The sequence below is a fragment of the Microcaecilia unicolor genome, chromosome 3 (genome assembly GCF_901765095.1).
Source record: "Microcaecilia unicolor chromosome 3, aMicUni1.1, whole genome shotgun sequence".
NCBI lineage: Eukaryota > Metazoa > Chordata > Amphibia > Gymnophiona > Siphonopidae > Microcaecilia > Microcaecilia unicolor.
Genome location: NC_044033.1, coordinates 196597718 through 196609681, shown reverse-complemented (window position 1 = coordinate 196609681; position 11964 = coordinate 196597718). Strand labels below are relative to the sequence as shown.

Genomic DNA, 11964 nt, shown 5'->3' with positions numbered 1-11964 from the left:
AGAGAGGAAGAGTTAATTTATGTCCATTATGAGCTTTGGTTTCGTTGTGTTGCAGGGATTCAGGCTTTTATGTTGGGTTGGTGGGGTATGCTTTTTTGAACAGGTTTGTTTTTAGTGATTTCCGGAAATTTAGGTGGTCATACGATGTTTTTACGACTTTTGGCAGTACGTTCCATAGTTTATTTATTTATTTATTTATTGCTTGCATTTGTATCCCACATTTTCCCACCTCTTTGCAGGCTCAATGTGGCTTACAATACATCATGAAGGGTGGAAATATATTAGAAGATAGACATTTAGTGTTACAGAGGATCTTGGGCAAGATGATATTAGTATAACAAGCAAATATTGCTGTGCGATTAAATAGGAAAAGCTGGATGCATAAGTTGATTTGTATTTGAGTCCTTTGCAGCTTGGATAATTATTCACCCAGCAGTAATTCTACACCCTTTGTTGTGGAGATCCCAAATCCATAAGTTTCTGAGAATCTTGCCATTGTAACATACTAACATAGTAGATGACGGCAGAAAAAGACCTGCACGGTCCATCCAGTCTGCCCAACAAGATAATTTCACGTGTGCTACTTTTTGTGTATACCTTACCTTGATTTGTATCTGCCATTGTCAGGGCACAGACCGTATAAGTCTGTCAGGAAAGGTTGTGAGGCAGGTCAGAGGGACACCCCAGAGAACAAAAGGGTACAAGACAGACCCCTAGAGAGGCTTGTAAGAAGTTTGGGTTTTAGGCTTATGTTTAATATGAGAGAATAGAAGGTGGAGGGGTTATTGTTGAGGGGATGAGGATCTGGATATTTGGACAGTAGTGTCACTCCTTTTGGTAGCTAAGTTATTTCAAAGCTTATACTGTATATACATGATGGATTATGGGATCCTGTGTACTTATGTGCCTTTATGTTAAAGAATCAATGAGGAATAAAACACACACTGACTCAAAGAGAAATACTGTAAAAATAGTCATGCTTCTAAGTTTGTGTTGAGTAAAATGATGGAAAGTTGTATTGTTATTATTATACTTGTCCTATTTTAAAGAGAAACCAAGGCAAAAGAAATCATCAAAACTGTCCAGTCCATAAAAGCATAACCAACGCAATACAACACAACATCCTCAACATACTCTCATACACATATCAGACATACATAGCAGTAAGAACCTCTCAACTACTGTCAAACTAAAAACATCCACGTTAAAATTTTTTAAAAATAGAATATAAAAAGAAATAATAGATATAATAGGTCTGTGCCAGAGCTAGTGGTGGGAGGTGGGACTGGTGGTTGGGAGGCGGGGATAGTGCTGGGCAGACTTATACGGTCTGTGCCAGAGCTAGAGGTGGGACTGGTGGTTGGGAGGCAGGGATAGTGCTGGGCAGACTTATACGGTCTGTGCCAGAGCTGGTGGTGGGAGGCAGGGCTGGTGGTTGGGAGGCGGGGATAGTGCTGGGCAGACTTATACGGTCTGTGCCCTGAAAAGGACAGGTATAAATCAAGGTAAGGTATACACAAAAAGTAGCACATATGAGTTTATCTTGTTGGGCAGACTGGATGGACCGTGCAGGTCTTTTTCTGCCGTCATCTACTATGTTACTATGTCTATGCTGTGTTCAGTGTTTTTTTTGTAATGCGAGAGAGGGGAGGAGGATCATTGATGCTGTGTGATCCTCAGTGCTGCTGTATAAAGTCAGAGAGGAGGAGGGGATGAGGATCATCACTGCTATTTGCTCTTCAGCACTGCTCTTTAATATATGAAAGGAAAAGTTGGGGATTATTTTGGGATAAGGATCATTGATGCTGTGTGTGCAGTTGTACAATGTAGAAGAGGAAGAGTGAGGTGGATTTATTTTGGAGGGGGTAAGGATTATCCATGCCATTTCCATGTGTTACAAGAAAATCAAATATCAACAACACAGAAGAAACCTGTCTTCGCAAAAAACAATAGTAGTCAAAAACAGCGAAGATGACGTGAAAAAAAGGGGGAATAGGAAAAAGAGAAAAATGAACAGCAAAAACACACAACACTAAAAATGAAAAATAAAACAGAAGACGACACAAGAAAAAATGAAAAGAATGAAAAAAAATGCAATGTAGATTTATTGAGGTGATATGACTCGACACAGCTGTGTTTCGGCCCAACTGGCCTGCGTCAGGAGTCTGCTACACCAAGTCAATGTTATTTGATGATATCGGTCTTTAAAAGGTTTTCGATTGGACGTGCCTTCATAAACACTCTGCCTTTAAAAAGGCTGTGTGTAAAATTGAACACAAATCGTTGAAAGAAATCCTAATTCAAGCAATATAAAGATATTTAGCTCAAATATCAGCACGACAGCGTTGCTTGAATTAGGATTTCTTTCAACGATTTGTGTTCAATTTTACACACAGCCTTTTTAAAGGCAGAGTGTTTATGAAGGCACGTCCAATCGAAAACCTTTTAAAGACCGATATCATCAAATAACATTGACTTGGTGTAGCAGACTCCTGACGCAGGCCAGTTGGGCCGAAACACAGCTGTGTCGAGTCATATCACCTCAATAAATCTACATTGCATTTTTTTTCATTCTTTTCATTTTTTCTTGTGTCGTCTTCTGTTTTATTTTTCATTTTTAGTGTTGTGTGTTTTTGCTGTTCATTTTTCTCTTTTTCCTATTCCCCCTTTTTTTCACGTCATCTTCGCTGTTTTTGACTACAAGAAAATCAAAAACATGGAAAGAACACCAAAGTCCCACGGGGAATCACACAGCAGGACGAAGAGTGGGAATAGGATCTGGCTCTTCAAAACAGACCAAGGACACTCAATATAAACGATAAACTTTTATTGAAGATGACGTGCCTCTCTCAGGAATCTTAGGTAAATATGTAAACAAAAAAAAATATTTCCATGTAATTTCATTAAGTGTCCCCTGGTCTTTGTACTTTTTGAAAGAGTGAAAAATCAATTTCATTTCTACTCATTCTGCACCACTCAGGGTTTTGTGGACCTCAATCATATCTCCCCTCATCCGTCTCTTTTCCAAGCTGAAGAGCCCTAACCTCTTTAGCCTTTCCTCATACGAGAGATGTTCCGTCCCCTTTATCATTTAGGTTGCTCTTCATTGAACCTTTTTTAATTCCGCTATATCTTTTCTGAGATACTGTGACCAGAACTGAACGCAGTACTCAAGGTGAGGTTGAACCATGGGGTGATACAGAGGCATTATAACATTCTTGGTCTTATTTACCATCCTTTGACTAATAATTACTAGCATCCTGTTTGCTTTTTTGGCTGCCGCTGCACACTGGGCAGAAGATTTGTTTACGATGACAGCTAGATCTTTTTCTTGGGTGCAGACTCCTCAGGTGGATGATTTGGATTATTCTTCCCAATGTGCATCACTTTGCATTCGTCCACATTAAATCTCATCTGCCATTTGGATGCCCAGTCTTCCTGCAATTTTTCACAATTTGCATGCGTTTTAACAACTTTGAAAAGTTTTGGTTTCAGAGGAGGGACTGTATTACAAATAAAAGATTCTTCCTGCAGGGCCAGAGGAGGTGAAGGATGGAAGGATCCCATTTACCTGATCCTACTGGCTCAGTCCACTCTGGATCTTGATGTCCAGACCCGGTGGAACAGGAGGTGAAGAATGGGTGATCCCATTTACGTGATCCCACTGGTTCACTCTGCTCTGAATCTCAATGCTTTGGACCCAGTGGAAGAGGAGGTGAAGGATGATCCCATTTACCACATCCCATTGCCTCAGTCTGCTCTGGAACTTTAATGCCTGAACCCTATGGAAGAGGAGGTGAAGGACGGATGATCCCATTTACCTCATGCCGTTGACTCAGTGTGCTCTGGATCTCTGATGCCTGGACCTTCTGCTAACCTTACCTAAATGCTGCCATGGGGATGGGTAAAAGGGGAAATCTCAATATGGATCAGCCTGCTCTTGGTGAACTGGGGTCTGTTGGGGAGGGGGATACCCTGTCTTTTAGCAAGAAATGGATCCAACCAGTTCTGATTTTGCACAGGCCCCTGCTGGGACATAGTTTCTGTCCCTTAGAACAGTGTTCTAGGTAAGTAAATATGCATGAGAGAGATTTGCATAGTAGTTCTCCAGTGCCTCCCTCCCAACATCCTCCTGCTCAAAACACTGCAGGTATGGATACTAAATCAGTCCTTTCTCTCTCCCCTTGACTGTTGCCTTTCTTTCCCCTTAACCCCCTTCCAAATCGAGCAGGCAAACAGGTGTCTCCAGTGTAATCTGTCTCATGCATATTCATTGTGGATATCCTGAAAACCTGCCCGGCAGGGTGTGCCCTGAGGACTGGGTTCAGCTACTCTAGCTTAGGGCATTCAGCAGGAGCTAAAAGCAGGAGCAGATGTGTCTGGGAGTGGAACATGGAGCCAGCTAGAGCTTTGCCAAGTGAGGCCCCTTCTGCAGGAGTTCTCTGAGTCGTTGGAGATGGCAGACAGCGCAGCCACCCCTGGGATGCAGCCTCAGACTGCTTTCCTCAGCTTTGCTGCCCTGCCCCTCCTCCTCTCCAGCTCACAGACTGCTTTTCCCATGTGAAATACAGATCCGTGAATGACCTTCCCCTGCCCCCTCCTCTCCCCGCCCATTGGAACTTTTTATTTTTGTGATAACATCGTCCCTGAGTTTCCACAACAAGGATCGTTCTGGTGCCTTTGGGAGACAAGGACGGAGGAGAAGGCAGCCGGAGAGAGGGGAGGGGGTCCTTCCTTCAGGTAACACCTCTGGCACCCCCCACAGCTCCTTGAGTTCCATGCCTTCCCTTGCATATTTATCAGATATCCCCCTCACCCCAAGCACTTCTTTGTCAGAGCTCCCTCCCCCCCCCCCAGATGTCCCCCACACCTCAGCACCTTTTCCAGATACCACTCCCTGCCTTAAGCACTTCTCTACTAGAGCTCCCTGCTTCCCCCCCACCCCAGCTCCTCTCTACCAGAGCCCCCCAATTCCCCCACCCCAGCACCATTTCCAGATACTACCCCCCCTACGTCAAGCACCTTTGTTCTGCAGCTCCCTGATTTCCCTCTCACCTCGGGATCTCTCTGCTAAATGTTTGTCCTCTAGAGCACCCGAGACCCCTCCCCTTCATCCTAGCACCTCTGCCAGCCCTTTTCCCTAAAGAGCACCCGAGACCCCTCCATTGCCACTCTGTCTGACATCCCCAGGATCTCTTTGCCAGAAACACACCTGTACCTGAAACCCTCCCCCCCCCCCAGCCTCTCTGTGCCAGAGAGTGCAGGAGTTCATTCTCTGTCCCCAGGGACTATGTGACAAGAGAAGAGACCCCAGCTGAGGGGAACTAGAGCCTCAACCTCCCAATGAGACCATCGGACCCCGGCATGGGAAAGGAGCTAAGTATGGTATGTATTATTCATTTATGATGACATGAACTGAGGCAGAGTGACTCTGGCCCAAGGTCAGACACACAGAATCAGTGACAGAACTGGGGATTAGAGCTATCATTTAACTCTGAACTGAGCAGAGGAGGGTAGTCGATATAATGCCAGCTCTTCGCATAGGCTCTGGGGTGATCCGAGAAAACAGAGATCAAGTCAAATGCCATAAGGGACAGAGCCAACATGGATTTAGCAGAGGGAAATCTTGCTTTGCCAGTCTGTGTGTGTTAATAAACATGGGTGAGCCAGTTGATATAGTGTATCTGGATTTTCAGAAGCACTTGACAGGAAATCAGAAAGTCCTGGGTAGGAGTCAGTGCCCTATACTGGACTGAGAACTGGTTAGAAAGCAGGAAATAGAAGCACATTAAATGGTCAGTTTCCAAAGGATCTGTACTAGGACCAGTGCTTTTAATTTATTTATAAATGATCTGAAAAAGGTGACCAATTTGCAGATGCTCTTTCACCCAGGTAAATCCCCCTCTGAAGTATGAGGAACAGCATTTGAATATCTACCTAGTCCTCACAGGGGAACATGCAGTGATTTCATTTTGCAGCACTGCCCACCCTATAATTCTTCAATTGGAAACTGTGCAGGAAATTTCTTTTGAAAATTCTCTGGCAGGCTCCTCAAAATTGTTAAAATGAGCTTCTGGGTTCCACATTAGGACTTGCCATCCAGGGAAAGGATTTGTGGGTGAATGGGACAATACACTGAAATCTTTGGTTTGGTGTGTGGCAGTGGTGAAAAAAAGCAAATAGAATGCCTTAGGAGTCGGCACTCAAGAAAAAGATCTAGGTGTCATTGCAGACAATATGCTGAAATCTGTCCTGTGTGTGGTGGTGGTCAAAAAAGCAAACAGGATGCTAGGAATTATTAGGAAAGGGATGGTAAATAGGACGAAGAATATTATAATGCCTCTCTATCACTCCATAGTGTGACCTCCCCTTGAGTATTGCATTCAATTCTGAGCCACCAAAATGGTAAAGGGGATGGAACTTCTCTCATATGAGGAAAGGCTAAAGAGGTTAAGGCTCTTCAGCTTGGAAAAAAAGAGAAAGGGACACTCGAGGAAGTTACATGGAAATACTTTTAAAACAAATAGGAGGAAATATTTTTTTACTCAACAAACAGTTAAGCTCTGGAACTCTTTGCCGGAGGAGATGGTAACAGCAGTTAGCATATCTGGGTTTAAAAAAGGTTTGGTCAAGTTCCTGGAGGAAAAGTCCATAGTCTGTTATTGAGATGAACATGGAGGAAGCCACTGCTTGCCCTGGGACTGGTAGCATGGAACGTTGCTACTTTTTGGGTTTCTACCAGATACTTGTGACCTGGATTGGCCACTGTTGGAAACAGGATACTGGACTAGATAGATGGACCATTGATCTGACCCAGTCCTGCTATTCTTCTGTTCTTAAGAATATTGTAATGCCTCTGTATCGCTCCATTTTGAGACTGCACCCTACGTATTCCCACTAATTCTATAGATAATGTGCCCAATTGCTCATGTGTGTAACTTAGGGGGTCTTTTATTAAGGCACGCTCACGTTTTTAACGCGCACTAAAATTGGGTGCAGTCTAAACGTTAGAGATGCCCATAGGAATGCATTAGCCTCTCTAATGTTTAGCGCGTGCCTATTTTTAGTGCGCGCTAAAAATGTGAGCATGCCTTAGTAAAAGGGGGTCTTAATCATTTAATGAATTAATTTATTTCTTACATTTGTATCCCACATTTTCCCACCGTATGGCAGTTCAAAGTGGCTTACATATTGCTAAAAAGGTGGTTACAAAATTTAGATTTGTAGAAGTCTAGTACATAAAACAGACGTACAATAAATGCTTAGGTTGATATATTAGCATATTGTGAGAGAGGTTAATATTATTGTTTTCCATTTCTGAACTTTTCGTGATGTAAGGTGGTGTGGGATTAGGCAGATCCAGGGGGGAAAGACTTCTTGAAAAGATGTGTTTTCAGGTATTTTCTGAATTGTAGGTAGTTTTTTGTGAGTTTCAGGTCTTTGGGTAGTGAGTTCCAAAGTTGGGTGCCTATAAAGGAGAGGTTGGTGGCATGTGAAGATTTGTATTTTATACCTTTGCAATTGGGGTAGTGAAGGGTTAGGTAGGTTCTTGCTCATAGGCGGTCAGTGGCCCAACTGTTTGGAGAGGCTAAAGAGGGCGGGGTTAGGGGTGGGGCCAAGGGTGGAGCTTAAATCCATAATTGTCTGATAACATTTTAAAATAAAAATTAACACCATTTGTACTGAAATAAAAATATAAACACACGAAGGTGTTAAACTAATATTATATATATATATATATATATATATATATATATATATATATATATATATAATAGACTCCAAGAAGAAAATACTTATTTACTACCGGTCTACACAGCCACCAACTCAATGAGAACTTTAACGGACTGCTCGACCTATTAAAGCTTTCTCTGAAGAGGTTCTGAGCATATTTCAGCTTCTTTTCAAGTTCATTTTTCTAATTTTTTTTTCACCCTATTTCCCTGTTACCTTCATCAACCGCCTGCTGGTCGCCATCTTGAATGAACAGAACCTTCCTTGATTGATGACACCACCAGTCGTAGACAGCCAAACACCGAACTCGTCGATTTCACCTACACAAACAGGAACAAAGCGAAGCTGGAGACACAGCAGCAGGCTCCAGCGTTCCCTCACATGGCTCCGCCCTCTTCTGATGTGTTTCCGCAAGGGAGGAGCCATGCGAGGGAACGCCGGAGCCTGCCGCTGCTTGCAATGCCGGCGCCGCCTGCTTGAGGAGGATTACACTATTTTAAGGTAGGGCGAGGGCAGGACGGGAACAAGGGCCATCGGGCTGATGTCAGATGATTGACGACGGCAACGGGGGGAGCAGGGGGTCAGGGGATCGGTTGGGCTGGGGAGGCTTAGCCTCCCCAAGCCTCTTATACCGGGCGCCTATGTTCTTGCTGTTCTCGTCATGTTTCTTAATGGTAGATCGATAAGTTCCGTCATGTAGTCTGGTGCGAGTCCGTAGATGATTCTGTGGACTATTGTGCATATTTTGAATGTTATGCGAGCGTTAATAGGAAGCCAATGTAAGCTTCTTAGGGGGGGTTTCGCGCTTTCAAAGCGTGTTTTTCCAAAGATGAGTCTGGCAGCTGTGGTAGTAGCTATCAATAATTGTGTTATGATTCTGCCGGTTTGGCTGAGGGGGAGGGGGGACATCTCTTCTGATTGGCTGCCAGGGGTTGTGCTGACGTCAGGGGATAGTACTTTAGCCTGCAGCTGAAGAGTTTCTCTGCTTTTGCGTTACTTACTTGGTGGTAACAGGAAAGCCTGATAGGTTTCTCTCAGAACGTGCTCTAGGTTCTGACAGGGATCTGTGTTGTATTAGAGTATTCTTTTCCTTCCCTCTGGGTTAGCTGCTGCTGTGTGTGTGTGTGTGCGTGCGCGCGTGTAGCTCTGTAATCAGGGTCAGCTGCTCGTTTGTTTAGTGGGGGCTGGGCATTGCTCAGCCTCCGGGGCTCTGGGCTGCGTGAGAGCCTTCTCCTTTGTTTGTTTGTTTTAAGGATTTCTCTTCCCAGTGTCCTGGCTTGCTGGCTCAGTGAGTTTAACCCTTTGTGTACTGTGTGTATTGTATTCCTGCCTCTGCCAGTGTGTTTGTTGGATGGGCCCCACTCCCTCTGGGGAGAGGAAGCGTTCTCTCTGATTGTTTGTTGATTTATGGCACTCTCTCTCTGCTGGCTGTACAAGCTTAACCCTTTGTGTTCCGTGTGCCTCTGTCTACAGTGGATTTGAGGCAAAGGCTTTCTGCCTTCCTTTTGTGTCTGGTTCCTCTGACTTCTGCCTGGGGCTCCTACCCTGGTGGAGGGGGGGGGGTTGCTGTTTTAGTTCCCCTGTCCTGCGCTAGTCCCCTGCGTGGGCGTGGCCCGCTCTGGTCCTTTGTTTCCCCCTCTGCCCTATTGCTGGTGTTCAGCACGTGTCTGGAATCTTGGGGCCCTCTGGATTCTTTCACCCCTCCCTGTGTGTGATTGGGTTCCAGTTCAGCCATGAAGCTCGCACGAGTGGCTCTGTGTGCGTGGGTTCCGGTTCGGCCGCGAGGCCCGCCTGTATGCCTATTTCCCTTCTTCCTGAGGGACTGTGGGGAGGGGTAGCTTAGGGGGTATTGTGTAGCTGGGGTGTGCAGTGGTGGGTCGGTCTCCCCTTGGCCTGGGTCGGCGCCTGCTGGCCTCGGCCAGGGCCCAAGGGCTCACGACCAACCCAACGGATTACAAATTGCTGTTAACAAACATTCATTGGTTCTAATTTGTAGTTACACATGAGTTATGATCGTATTCTTAAAGTGCACTCATAGATTCTCCAGTGTCTGACTGTACGGGTGAGTCGTGGCTATATGCTCTCAAGTTGCCGCATTTCAGCACATCTACACCTGCCATAGATGTCACATAAGAGGTTGTGCTCGACACTAGTGTTCCACAAGGTGTCCAGAAACAACGGGACCCTATACGTGTTTTTAAAATATTTGCGAGTGTTTAAACATTTAGTATGACTTTTGAAAATAATGGGGGGGGGGGGGGGGGGTTCTTAGCTGATTTCATAATTTAAGTTCCTTCAACCATGACACATTCACGAAGTCTTCGAAGGCACTAACTAAACTCCAGTTTCCTAAAACAGATCTTACTGGTCACTTCCTGAATGATGTCATTTAGAAGAAAGGGATGGTCCAGTTTTTACAGCATCTTGCAGTAACACCTCGTAACAAGAGTACGTTTGTTTTTGGGTTATTTGGAAAACTGTCGGGGTCCCATTTTTTTCCAGACACTGTGTATAGCAGCTGTAAAGGAATTTTTACTAAAGCCATGGTAGTGTTTTTAGCTTGCAGCAGAAAGCAGCTGGCGGTAAACGCAAGACGCCTTTCCCGCAGGAGGTGGGGGAGATGAAAACGTAATGGAATTCAAACATGCATGGGATAAACACAAAGGAATCCTGTGTAGAAGGAATGGATCCACGGAATCTTAGTGGATATTGGGTGGCGACACCAGTAATTGGGAAGCAAAACCAGTGCTGGGAAGACTTCTATGGTCTATGCCCTGATTGTGACTGAATAGATAGGGATGGGCTGGAGTGTAAATTTTAAGGGGTTTTGATGTTAGCTACACAACCTTTAGTACAAGAATAGTGCTGGGCAGACTTCTACGGTCTGTGCCCTGAGAATGGCAAGGACAAATCAAACTCGGGTATGAAGCATCACATACCATGTAAAATGAGTTTATCTTGTTGGGCAGACTGGATGGACCGTACAGGTCTTTATCTGCCATCATTTACTATGTTACTATGTCAAGAGAATAATGGGCATTTCAGCGTTTACCGCCAGCTGATTTCTACTGTGAGCTAAAAATGCTGCCATCCTCTAAATTTAGAGCTTAACTATTGGCAACTTTTCTTGAATTTACTCCACTGTCTGCAATTCTGGTCATTGCATCTCAAGAAACACATAGCGAAACTGGAAAAGGTACAGAGAAGGACAACGAAAATGAATAAGGAGATGGGACTAGTTTCTTATGAGGAAAGGTTAAAGAGGTCAGGGCTCTTCAGCTTAGAGAAGAGAGGGCTGAGGAGGAATGTGATAGATGTCCATAAAATACTGAGTGGAGAGGAGCGGGTAAGTAAGAAATAGTTATTTATCCTTTCAAATTATACTTAACAAGTAGCAGATTTAAAACAAATTGGAGAAAGTGGGTTTTTTACTTTGTGCAGTGAGGCTGTGGAATTGGTTGCCGGAAGATGCGGTCAGGCTGATTCACATCATTGGGTTTCAGAGGGTTTAGACAGATCCTTGAAGACAGATCCGTAAACCATTATTAAGCAAGTTGACCGTTGAGGGGTCACTTCTTTTTTTTCCAGGGGCAAGAGAATGGGAATGCATTTCCCCATGATTTCCAAGTGGTCCAGACTGTCAATGGACATGATGGATCACTGGTCTGACCCAGTATGGTACAGGGAGTTTAAGTGACTCTGCTGAGCTGACAGAACCAGGTTTAGAACCCACAAGTCTCAGGGGGGGGTCTCTATTTCCTGTTCTCACACCAACCTCCCTAGGGTTAAAGAGAAGGGCTGAGTGGGGGGGGGGGGGGAGGAGTCCCAGCGCAAGGGACTGGGCTTGGCTTCCTGATTACCCCACAGGTACCAGGTGCATTTCAAGTACTTCAAGAGACTGAACTCCCCCTCCTCCACCTCCTTCCCACCAGCTCTCTCCAGTCCTGCTAAACTGGTTGGGTCAGTGAGTGCTTTTCCATCTGGGTACAGAGACTGCCAAGATGAGGGCGGGATGTATCCACAGCATGGAGGAGTGACTTGGAGGGCATCCGAGCAGCAGAGAGCGCCAAGGGGAAGGGGAAACAAGACACATGGACTACAGTAAACAGGCAGCTGCCAGGTGACCCGGGGAAGAGGAACAGGCAGGACCCAGGGAGAGATCTGCTTATTGACTTGTGCAGGGGTCCCTTTGACAAGGACAAGAAAGCAAAATGCAGCTGGTGTTCCTGG

At 45.0% G+C, this 11964-nt stretch overlaps 1 protein-coding gene across 4 annotated transcripts in view; it reads left to right on the top strand.

The window, feature by feature from the left end:
* Nucleotides 1–4644: 4644 nt before the first annotated feature.
* Nucleotides 4645–11964, top strand: part of RGL3 (ral guanine nucleotide dissociation stimulator like 3) — a 44225-nt gene continuing 36905 nt past the window's right edge. For 2 of the 4 annotated variants that reach the window (XM_030196963.1, XM_030196965.1), the window contains exon 1: nt 4954–5385. In XM_030196963.1, coding sequence (XP_030052823.1) covers nt 5344–5385 — 42 coding nt within the window. In that variant the 5' untranslated portion in view covers nt 4954–5343. Of the gene's footprint in view, nt 4741–4953; nt 5386–8162; nt 8236–11964 lie in introns of those variants that run through there. The other 2 variants (XM_030196962.1, XM_030196964.1) reach the window with 2 other exon arrangements.